Source organism: Pinus tabuliformis, chromosome J (assembly GCF_031772625.1).
Source record: "Pinus tabuliformis cultivar Carrire ecotype Pingquan chromosome J, CPIR1, whole genome shotgun sequence".
In the NCBI taxonomy this organism is placed as follows: Eukaryota; Viridiplantae; Streptophyta; class Pinopsida; order Pinales; family Pinaceae; genus Pinus; species Pinus tabuliformis.
The window spans coordinates 995,649,282-995,660,832 of NC_142295.1; the positions used below are offsets into that span (position 1 = coordinate 995,649,282).

Below are 11,551 nucleotides of genomic sequence, written 5' to 3' on the forward strand. Positions count from 1 at the left end.
GAAGCAAGCAAGCTGCGCTATATTGATCTGAGGCTATCATATTAGCAGAAGCCAAGCCACCAGAACTTAGACACGGAATTGTGCCCTGGACACATTTTATTCACAAGCAAGAAACAAAAAGCATGTCCTAGGCACATTTCCAAGAACCATATTCAAAACAGAATGAAGAATTAGAGAAGTATAATTTTGAGAGAACATTTTTTCAGAGGCAGAAACATGCCCACCAACACTCAGTTTCATAAAAGACTTTTGTTCTCTAATCTTCTTTGCCGATGAGAAGAAACTAGCATGGCATCCACCAAGTAGCAACAAAGAATGTGGAAGATGAACTGGACAGTCGAACAGAACATACACAAAATCTAGACGCATATACAGAGGAACCCACTCAGCATACCCAGACCGATGTAGAGAGATCTGAACTTATTTCTATTTCCAGAACACAATATTCTGCGATATTTTAAAGAAAGTTCAGACACTGGTTTCAATTTCCAGTTAACAAGAATCGGAGTTTTGAGAACAACCTTATGCATACATGGACAATAGAAACACAAAAAAGAATAAATGTTCGTTGCTTACCTGCTGAGAAGCATCGCTTAGCTCATGCTCTAGATCTTGTAATTTTTCTTCCTTTTCCAAAAAAACCTTGTCTTCCTCAACAAAAAGAGGCTTTACTCCTCCCCAATCCATTTTTCAGAGGCAGAAACATGCCCACCAACACTCAGTTGCATAAAAGACTTTTGTTCTCTAATCTTCTTTGCCGAGGAGAAGAAACCAGCATGGCATCCACCAAGTAGCAACAAAGAATGTGGAAGATGAACTGGACAGTCGAACAGAACATACACAAAATCTAGACGCATATACGGAGGAACCCACTCAGCATACCCAGACCGATGTAGAGAGATCTGAACGTATTTCTATTTCCAGAACACAATATTCTGCCATATTTTAAAGAAAGTTCAGACACTGGTTTCAATTTCCAGTTAACAAGAATCAGAGTTTTGAGAACAACCTTATGCATACATGTACAATAGAAACACAAAAAAGAATAAATGTTCCTTGCTTACCTGCTGAGAAGCATCGCTTAGCTCATGCTCTAGATCTTGTAATTTTTCTTCCTTTTCCAAAAAACCCTTGTCTTCCTCAACAAAAATAGGCTTTACTCCTCCCCAATCGATTATGACGGAGAAAGGGGCGACACACTTCTGTTATTTGAAGAATATTTATCAACCAGTAGCACAATGGAGAAATTAAAGTTGCAGAGAAAAAGTTTGAATCATTAAAAGCGAAGGTTGAGAAAAAGTTTGAATCGTTAAAAGAAAAGGTTGAACGTAACAAAAGTTTGAATTGTTAAAAGAAATGGTTGAACATAACAAGCGACGTGGTTCAACATAAAGTGTCATAATGCATGATTGAAACGTGGCTGAAGAGCAGGACAATTGTGACAGGTACCAGTGGTTTCTGGCGAGCTTGTATCATACACCTCCGCTGATCGATCCCATCGTAGGAGTTGTGAGCTTGTGTCCTGTAGAAGTTGTGGAGCTTGGGAGGAAAACTCCATGGGCCTTTCCCCACTACCCTCGCTTCTTCAAGATTCAACGTGGGATTTCTTCAATCCATTTACCTCGTGCTCGCTCTCGCTCGATAGTCTTTATACATACAATGGTCAGACGAGATTGAGTCAAGTCAAGTTTTCGATGAAGATGACATCAGGGAGATGAATCAGGTGAGGGAAGAAGAAGGGATCCCGGATTTGGAAGAAGAGGATCAACAAAAGAGCAAGAATGAAGGTGAGAGAAATAAAATTCAAGTAGATCCTTCAAAAGGCTCTGTTTTATATATCCTTTAAAGGGTACTTAGCTGGGTGGTGAAACCTGCTGCCTGGCGTGTTAAGATGGAAGATGGTGGAGAGCATCACGACTGGAGAGTGCTTATAAAGCAAAAATTGTTCCTTTGCATGCACAGTCAGGAAGGAAGCAAGTCCAAGCTGAAAATCTGTCCACCACAAGCAATTAGGCATCCGACATTATTGAAAGGTGACTTATGAAAAGTCTGGTGGAGAGCATCACCGACTGGAGACTAGTGCTTGAGGTAGAAGAGTACGTTCCTAGCGAGGAGGCCGTAAATGAAGTCATGAGAAGGCTGGAGGAAGAAATTGGCGTGACTTCTTATCCATCCTCAAACCTTGGGGATGATTCAATGGCCTACGACAAGTCTAGAGGCCATGAAGGCCGAGAAACCCTAGCTTCAGACTCGAGGATTGATCTAATTTATCTGCTGGAGGCTTCAGACGATGAGCTATGAATTCCCCTGAGCCCCGTTCTGGACTTGAAGGATGAAGTCTGCCAATCCCCCAACGAAACATCCGAGTGTTTGTTCAACAACCCGGATCTTGAATCCTTTGGTGAAAATTGGCACTTTGAGGACAGTTGCAGAGGTCGAAGGATTTTCATGTACGAATTGCCCGAGAAATTCAACACAGATGTCTTCAAACTGTGCGAGTTTGGGCTTGCAAAATGGCTCAACATATGTCTGAGATGCTCAGAAAACGCAGCCGAGATCTGGAGTGCCTGCCCGACTACACTGATGTCCCGGAGTGGAAACGCTTCCAGGTTGAAGAAATGGATCAGTTTCATCATCCTCTGCTGTTAGATAAAACCCTAGCAACAGTAGAAGAAGAGTACGTTCCTGGCGAGGAGGCCGTAAATGAAGTCATGAGAAGGCTAGAGGAAGAAATTGGCGTGACTTCTTATCCGTCCTCAAACCTTAGGGATGATTCAACGACCTACGACAAGTCTAGAGGCCATGAAGGCCGAGAAACCCTAGCTTCAGACTCGGGGATTGATCTGATTTATCTGCTGGAGGCTTCAAACGATGAGCTCGGAATTCCCCTGAGCCCCATTCTGGTCTTAAAGGATGAAGTCTGCCAATCCCCCAACGAAACATCCGAGTGTTTGTTCAACAACCCGGATCTTGAATCCTTTGGTGAAAATTGGCACTTTGAGGATAGTTGCAGAGGTCGAAGGATTTTCATGTACGAATTGCCCAAGAAATTCAACACATATGTCTTCAAACTGTGCGAGTTTGGGCTTGCAAAATGGCTCAACATATGTCTGAGATGCTCAGAAAACGCAGCCGAGATCTGGAGTGCCTGCCCGACTACACTGATGTCCCGGAGTGGAAACGCTTCCAGGTTGAAGAAATGGATCAGTTTCATCATCCTCTGCTGTTAGATAAAACCCTAGCAACAGTAGAAGAAGAGTACGTTCCTGGCGAGGAGGCCGTAAATGAAGTCATGAGAAGGCTAGAGGAAGAAATTGGCGTGACTTCTTATCCGTCCTCAAACCTTAGGGATGATTCAACGACCTACGACAAGTCTAGAGGCCATGAAGGCCGAGAAACCCTAGCTTCAGACTCGGGGATTGATCTGATTTATCTGCTGGAGGCTTCAAACGATGAGCTCGGAATTCCCCTGAGCCCCATTCTGGTCTTAAAGGATGAAGTCTGCCAATCCCCCAACGAAACATCCGAGTGTTTGTTCAACAACCCGGATCTTGAATCCTGTGGTGAAAATTGGCACTTTGAGGACAGTTGCAGAGGTCGAAGGATTTTCATGTACTAATTGCCAGAGAAATTCAACACAGATGTCTTCAAACGTGGCCGTGCCTTTCCAGACGTGATGCTTCTCACAACGAGGGTTTTAACTCACCTCTGCGATGGCGCAATCCCTGTTACATGGATTTGGCTTAACAGTATTTGCAAGTGTTGGAAAAGATTTCTCATAGGCACGCATCTGCCTATCTTCGTGGTGGTTATAGCACGGCCACAGCTGCACAGCTGCAGTCCCTGCATGCAGTACACCTGCTTGCAAATACGCCTTCCTGCAAATACGCCTGCCTGCAAATATGCTCCAATTGTAAAGACAATTAAAATTCCAACCACTCCAAACTAATGCTAGGAAACGTTAACATTAATACCCGAATTCCTCTTACAGTCAGCAATAATATACACGCCTATTTCCCTTAGCCTAAGCTCTGGCCTCTCCCGCCTCGGGAAGAGGCCAAATAAGATGGCAGTCCAGAGCACCTTGGTTATCCTAGCGGGGAGAGCACACAGCGTTCTGAAACCTTGATCTAAACCTTGATATAACCAACGCATTCGGCGAAACAGTACTCCGAATTAATGCTAACTCAAACAAAACTGATTCCTATAGTCCCTGGCCATTGCCAGATGGTAAGGACTAATAAGGTCCAAATGTTCAATCATGATATAAACTAGATGAGGAAACATTTTCACCAACACACTATAAGGCAGAGAAAATATCTCCCAAATACAGGGGCCAACTATGGAAAGGCAGTGCGCCCCTCTTCTAGAATTTTGAAATCAATATAGTAGCTAAAAAATATGGAGCCTTCAACAATTATAAGTCCAACTTTGGATAGAGCATCAATAGTCCTATTTGCTTCCCTATATACATGTTGTATATTGAAACTCTGAAAATATTTCGTAAGAGCTTTGATGTAGTCCAATCAGCCTCGAAAATCTAGTGGATCAAAGGTAGCAGAGCCCATAATGCCATCAATACGAGTTTTCGAGTCATCGTAGACATGGATGCACTGCAAATACTTCTCCCTGGCAAACCACAGGAGTCCCCATAAATCCATTGTTTATGCCTTAGAGTTTGAACCCATCCCACCATGCCAATGTAACTTGTAATTACCATTGTCACTAATTCAAAGCCATACACTGCATCCACACTTTCCCCATTGGGCCGCTTCGTCGAAAAAGATTGCCGACAGAGAAATTTGTGGCGTCACATACTGAGTTGAAATATCCTTCGTGGCCAAAAGGCAAGGTTACAATGCCTCGAGCTAGGTGAGGATTTTGGAACATATACGAACATAATTAATCTGTATCCCTTAAAAAATGTAATTATTTCGTGCCTTCCAAGTTGACATACAGTGGGATGTATTTATGCATTCCATTTCTAGACATTCCCCATCGTAAATAGAGTTCAATAGTAGAAATTTGCCTAAAAGGAATCCTGCAATAAGAAAGAATCTGCAACCACATCTGAAGAGTGATTTTACATAAGAGAAATAGGTGTGAAACAGACTCATTAGCCTCACTGCACAGGGGCACCATCCTGGGCCTTGGTAGCCCTACCCGCAGAGATTATCCCAAGTTAATATTCTATTTTTCCAAACCATCCATATGAATAAAAGTATCTCCATAGGGGCATGCCACTGCCAAATAGAAAGAAACCATGGTGGCGCAGAATCATCATATACAAAATTCATATTGTACATGTAGTTTTCGACAACCACTATAGATCCTTATTTGAGTATTTCAGCCCATATGAGTGAGTCTTCTCTCGTGTTTCCACATAGTCCAACCCATCTGAGATCATTGATGTAGCTATTCCACTCCAGAATTTTGTGTCAATGAAAGCCAATCTCCTCATCCTGTCTCCAAATCGGATGTAACATGTTCCATCTGCTAATCACATGTTCCAAGAAAAAAATACCCATATGTTGTAATGCCATGATTGTGCCTTTAGAGAGACAGGTGGGATTACTTACACCCATTATTTGGTCTCGACCTATAATAATCTTATTGCCCCTACCAAACGACCATGTTAATCTTTGCAAAAACCAATGCTTTATCTTCTAGAAGCTCAACCAGATGTATGATCCCTCCCTTTTCCCAATCTCACCCATTCAGAGCCAATCTATGAGAGGTTTTCTCTTCAGATATTTTTCTTTTATAATCTCCCCCCATATGCTAATGCCAAACAAATCATGCCAAAGTGACTTCAAGAGCAGTGACCAACCAAAGATCTCGATGTTTAATGTGAAAAATTCTGAATCTACACATTAGAAATCCTACTAAATAGTGATGAAAACACTATTGCAAACTACAAATACATATAGATCATGAACTGAAATAGAACGAGACAAATACACAAGGGACACCGTTATTTTTGGACAATCATCCCCGGAAAAAAACCAATGTGGGAAAACCAGTGCAGCATATAGATGGTTTGTATTATTAATCAAATTTTTTAATACAACTAGGGTTCCAAATCTGGCTCACCCAACAGAGAATAAACCCTGCCAACACCTGGATGAACAAACCCAACAAGTGAATGCGTTGTTCCCAGTGCTAGGCAGCGATGGTTGCTCCAAGCTCTACGCTGGAACTGCGTCACCTCCCTCTAGGAGCTGCTCACTACATCATTGAGACCCATTAGCCTCCACTGCCTCATTGCGTCACTAGATCACTGTGTCACTGTGACATTACGTCATTGCATCACTGTGACACTACGTCATTGCATCACTGCGACACTGCATAAGAACTCCCCCTCTCCGTTGTCTCTCTTGGTGCTGCTCTTCCTCTCTGATATGTATTCTCAGCCTTGGACTGAAGTTCCTCTGCCGAACTGCCCCTCTCACTGCAACTCAGATCACCTATTCGATTTTCTCAGCAAACCATGCCCCAGAAAAACTGAACTGACTGATCTCTAAAGTGTATCTCCAACTAACCCGCAAGCATCCTTTTATACTTTTCCTTTTAATGAATCAACGACTGATATTAAGTCCCTAAATAATGACTAGGATTAAAACAAACTTGATCCTCATCACTTAGAAGTTTCTCACCCATATTCTTATTAATACCCATTAATAAGAACCCATTAAAAATATTAATTATTTTAATAATTCCTCATCCGGGTGGAATTTCTCCAAACGATTTCTGGGTTTTGGAGATCTCATGTATTCTATCTACTCCACAAAATTTTTGATATAGAGCACATCCAATACTACCCAAAATCAACACTCCCTCTTAGTGAGGAATGTGCTTTAGTAACACTTCTCAATAGAAGTACTACACTGATTCACTACATCGGTCCTCTGTGCTACTGATGCTTGGCCTGATGCCCTTCATCGATTGCATTGTTGCTTCTTGTATTATTGCCCATGACTCTTCCACTGCCACTGCTACATCTGTACTACAACTCCCTCTCAAAATGCTGCCTCCCATAGCAATGCCACTACTAATTATCGCATTGCAACTTAGTTACTGAGAAGTAACTAACTAAAACTTCACCCAAAAAGTGACATGCTGGTCAGTTTGGATGCCTCGTGATGTTGAAGCTACCTCTACTGCTAATCTGTGTTGACCCTCTACTGCCACTGCACTGTTGCAAACAGCTTTGTGCCTCTCACACTGCTACAACATCCACTGCGCTACCTCAGACTTTGGCACTCTAGCTCTGCATTGTCGCTTCATCACACCTCTCTCCAACTGACACCCATCACTTTGCTACTATCGTTAATGGCTCCTATAGATGTATGTGATCTAAGAGTTTGGGCACCTCAAGGACCCTACCTTAGTCATGTAGTCCTCTTGACTACAATTCCATGTCGCCCCACCTCTTCTCCATAGGCGCATGAGCACTCGTGGCATAATCATTATCCTCGCCTTCCCTGTCAGCTTTCACTGGAGCAGCCTTCGAGTCAAAAGCCTCCTCCTTGCCTTCTTTTGGGGGCACATCCTGACCCAGGATCCTTTGCCGCTACTCCATGCCTTGGTCAACATCCTGATCTCTTCTTATCAAAGAGTTTCCCACATCTCCTCCCAACTGGGGAGAGTCGCTCTGCCCAAGATGCCTTGGACAAATGTCTCCCAGTCCTCAGTGACTGCATTCAAGGAAGTCTTGAACATGAACTCAGGATCCAGTATAGACCCCACAGAAGTCAACTAGTTGTGAATCCCTTGTAACTTGAGGAGGAATGGATCGATCTCCTCTCCCTTATGCATCTGATATTGTCTCAGCTAATTTTCTAATAGCATCTTCCATTGGATGGAAGTGCCTTGGTACAAGGTGGTCAGTGTCTCCCACATCTCCCTTGTTTTGTCCTTCTCAGCAATCTGTGGTACTACATGATCTTTGACCCCATTGAGGATCATGCACTTGGCCTTCACCTAGGCCTCCTCATACTTCTTTAATGGATCAACGTCGACTGGAACAACAACTACTTTCAAGGCATAGTCCTTGATGTGATATTTGTCTAGGATTGCCATGATCCTGGCCTTCCAAATGACAAAATTGGAGGCTCCATCCAATCTGTTTTGATCCCTCAATCCATTGACCTCCATCTCTGCTAAAAAAATAGGACGGGTTCTCTTCTCCCTCTCCTTTTGTTAATCTAGCAAGACTCGGATCTGGATTTCTTCGGCACTAGAAATACTCTAAGGAACAAGCTCCTCTAGACTCCCTCCAAGTCATGATTTCCTTCATAGAAATCCTCTCCCCAAATGTCGAATCACTCCTCTCCAATCCTCCTTTGCAGCAGCAACCCGGATCTAGATTTCTTTGGCTAGAAATATGTCAAGGCAATGACTCCCTCTACCTCAGCTCTGTCTCCACAGACACTGTTCTGAACCAACAGCAATAACGTTCCACCAGCTCCTCAAATCAAATATGCTCTTCTCACCTACCCTCGACAAGTGAAGAATCTGAGCTCCTCTAGCTCTGCACAATCACTGCTTGAGCTCAATTAGCTCCTCCTGGCCATTGTGTCACTCCTTCATGGTCCGGAAATATGATGTGGCTCTACGTGAGCCTGATCTGCTCCTCTATTCTCCTACGCTGGCCTAGAAGGCTGATGCAGTTAATGCATAGGCTCCTCCCAGCTACTACGTCACCCTCACCTAGCTCTGATACCATGTGAAAATTTCTGAATCTACACATCGGAAACCCTACTCCAATCACTGGTTTACCATCTCCTACTTGTTCTTACATTCAACAAGTTATTTAATTATTTAAATAGCGATGAAAATACTATTGCAAACTACACATACATACAGATCATGAACTAAAATAGAACGAGACAAATACACAAGGGACAACATTATTTTTGGACAATCGTCCCTGGAAAAACCCAATGCGGGAAAGTCGGTGTAGCATGTAGAGGATTTGTATTATTAAGAAAATTTCTGAATACAACTAGGGTGCCAAATCTGGCTCACCCAACAGATAATAAACCCGCCAAAACCTGGATGAACAAACCCCACAGGGTGACTGCGTTGTTCCCAGTGTTGGGCAGCGATGGCTGCTCCAAGCTCTGTGTTGGAACTGTGTCACCTTCTCTAGGAGCTGCTCACTACGACATTGTGTCACTAAGACCCCTTAGCCTCCACTGTGACACTGTGTCACTACGTTACTGTGTGACTGCATCACTGTGTCACAGCCTCACTGTGACACTGCGTCAGAGATCTCCCTCTGCATTGTCTCTCCTAGTGTTGCTTTGCCTCTCTTCTATGTATTATAGGTCTTGGACTGAAGTCCCTCTGCCGAAATGCCCCAACTCAGACCACCTATTCGGTTTTCTCAGCAAACCACGCCCCAGAAAAATCAAACTGACTAATCTCTCAAGTGTATCTCCAACTGAACCTCAGCCTCATCTAATACTTTTCCCTGTTGATGAATCAATGGACAATATTAAGTCCCTAATAAATGGATAAGATTAAAACAAACTTGATCCTCATCACTTAGAAGTTTTTGTTGAGAATGCAACAAGATGATGGAGCTTAGTGGAAAGGAGTCGCCTTCACTAAGTGGGCCCGCAGGCAAATTATGGCGCAAAGTCTATTTTTTGACTATGTCTATTTTTAGACACATGGATCATGTCTATGAGTTGTAGGATGCTGTTTATGGATGATTGGCCATGCTGGGAAAAATAGATGGACTTCTATTTTGGATCACAGCAGGAGTGATCAGAGTCTATTTTTAGACTGCCAGGTTAAAAATAGAAAAGTCAAATATTATTGTCTCATAATAATATTTAGACTATAAACTTTATCTTATCCTCTTGGAGCACTTTAGTTTGAGCTACAGATGTGGCACATGCAGCTGTCAAAAGGAAATACGCTTTTCTTATGAGTCAGTTGAGCTATTGCATGCATGACATCAGTTAGAACTCATGCATGTGAGTTCTATGGAGTTGGATGTGGAGTTGATGGAGTTGTGTTCAGTTTGACTTGTTAAACTAGTTGTAATTAGTCTAACTACAAATAGACTAGTGATGAGTTATGTGAATTAATTATTAACTCATAATGCAAATGAAGTATGCATCAGTTAACTCAGTGCATGTACAGTTCAGTTGAGACAGGTGTTAGAGGTTGAGATTGCTATCAGTTGTGACTATAGTTGTGCATGAGGTCTTGCACAAGCAATGTATTGAGTATGCCAATGAGTATTACCCAGTATATTCCCAGTGAAATAGCTTGTGCTCACGTGATTTCCAGTGTTAGTGATTCTCAGCAGGTTTGTGCAATAGAGGCAGGCAAAGCAGCGGAGGAGATTTGAACCAGTGATCATATCTGAGCTAGTTTTGTGTGTAATAGGTGGAGATAGTGCTGGATACTTGTGAGGAGTATTGCACTATGTAATGTTACATGTTCTCAATCATTAATATACAGATAGTGTGGGGTTTTCAGCTGTAATCTTTCCCCGGGTTACATATTGTGTTAATGTGTGCATGCGATTGATGTTTCATTGTTTTTTATGCTACTAAATTGATGATCAACGTAGAGGAGGTTATGTATTATGCATGTATTCCGCAATAGTGTATAATCGGGATATTCTCTGTTGAATATGTGTTTATTATTCAAAATTTCTACATGGTATTAGAGTTGTTGATCATCAGATCTACTATTCAGGAACTGTTTACATTCTATTTCTTCAGGCAGAGTCTGTAATCGGGCCAGGTAGCCTCTGGATTCATCCTTCCTTTGGAAGGTGAGATATTCGGTAAAAGCCCATACAGTCAATCTCTGTACGAGAAATACTTTGTTCTCACGAATTCTAGATCAGAGGTGGTTGAGTTTGGAGCTGGTGGAATTCGAATTTGCAGCAGTGTTTTCTTGGTGTCAACGTTGCAATGTCTTTCAACGGATTGCGATTGGAGTATGCTCTTGAGGGCAGCTCAAACTATATTGCATGGAAGGACAGGATGGAGGCAGTGTTGGATGATAATGGGCTGAAGGATTTCATAGAGGCTGATGTCCCAAAGCCTACTGATGTTGCGCAAGTTGATGCTTGGCAAAAGAAGACGCAAAGTGTCGAAGGATTCTATTGGAGGGCGTGAAAGATCACATTGTGTCCAGCCTCCATGGAAAGGCTTCTCCATACTTGATGTGGAAAGCATTAACAGATCTATTCCAAAGCAAGAGTGATCAGAGGAAGCTGGTGCTCAAGGATAAACTCAGAAACATCAAATGTGAGAAGGGAGACAGTATGCCCAAGTATCTCACGAAGTTCACTGAGTGAAGAGATGAGCTGGGAAGTCTGGGGGTGACTGTCAATGATGAGGACTTGGTGAGCTTGGCTCTCCTTGGTCTTCCGAAGAGTTGGCATTCCTATCAGGACTCTGTCAATGGTTAGGAGAAATTTCCAGGATGGGAGAGGCTTTGGTCAGATCTTGTGCAAGAGGAGATCAGGTGGAATACCAGGGACAGATCTTCATCAAAGGGACCTGATGAAGAAAAT

General features: G+C 42.7%; 2 protein-coding genes across 2 annotated transcripts; both read left to right on the plus strand.

Moving 5' to 3' along the window:
- Positions 1 to 2,525: 2,525 nt before the first annotated feature.
- LOC149230186 (uncharacterized) lies at positions 2,526 to 3,005 on the plus strand (the record flags this gene model as incomplete). The annotated part of the gene is made up of 1 exon (XM_089381221.1): positions 2,526 to 3,005. A coding segment is annotated over exon 1 (480 nt), but the record flags the coding sequence as incomplete, so codon positions are not given.
- Positions 3,006 to 3,106: 101 nt separating this feature from the next.
- Positions 3,107 to 3,619, plus strand: LOC149230187 (uncharacterized). Its single transcript, XM_089381222.1, has one exon. It carries the CDS (start codon positions 3,107 to 3,109, stop codon positions 3,617 to 3,619), a length of 513 nt encoding a protein of 170 aa, XP_089237348.1.
- Positions 3,620 to 11,551: the final 7,932 nt, after the last annotated feature.

Bases quoted from the DNA above. Each gene is read 5' to 3' on its own strand.
- LOC149230187 (XM_089381222.1), top strand. From the start codon at position 3,107: ATGTCTGAGATGCTCAGAAAACGCAGCCGAGATCTGGAGTGCCTGCCC.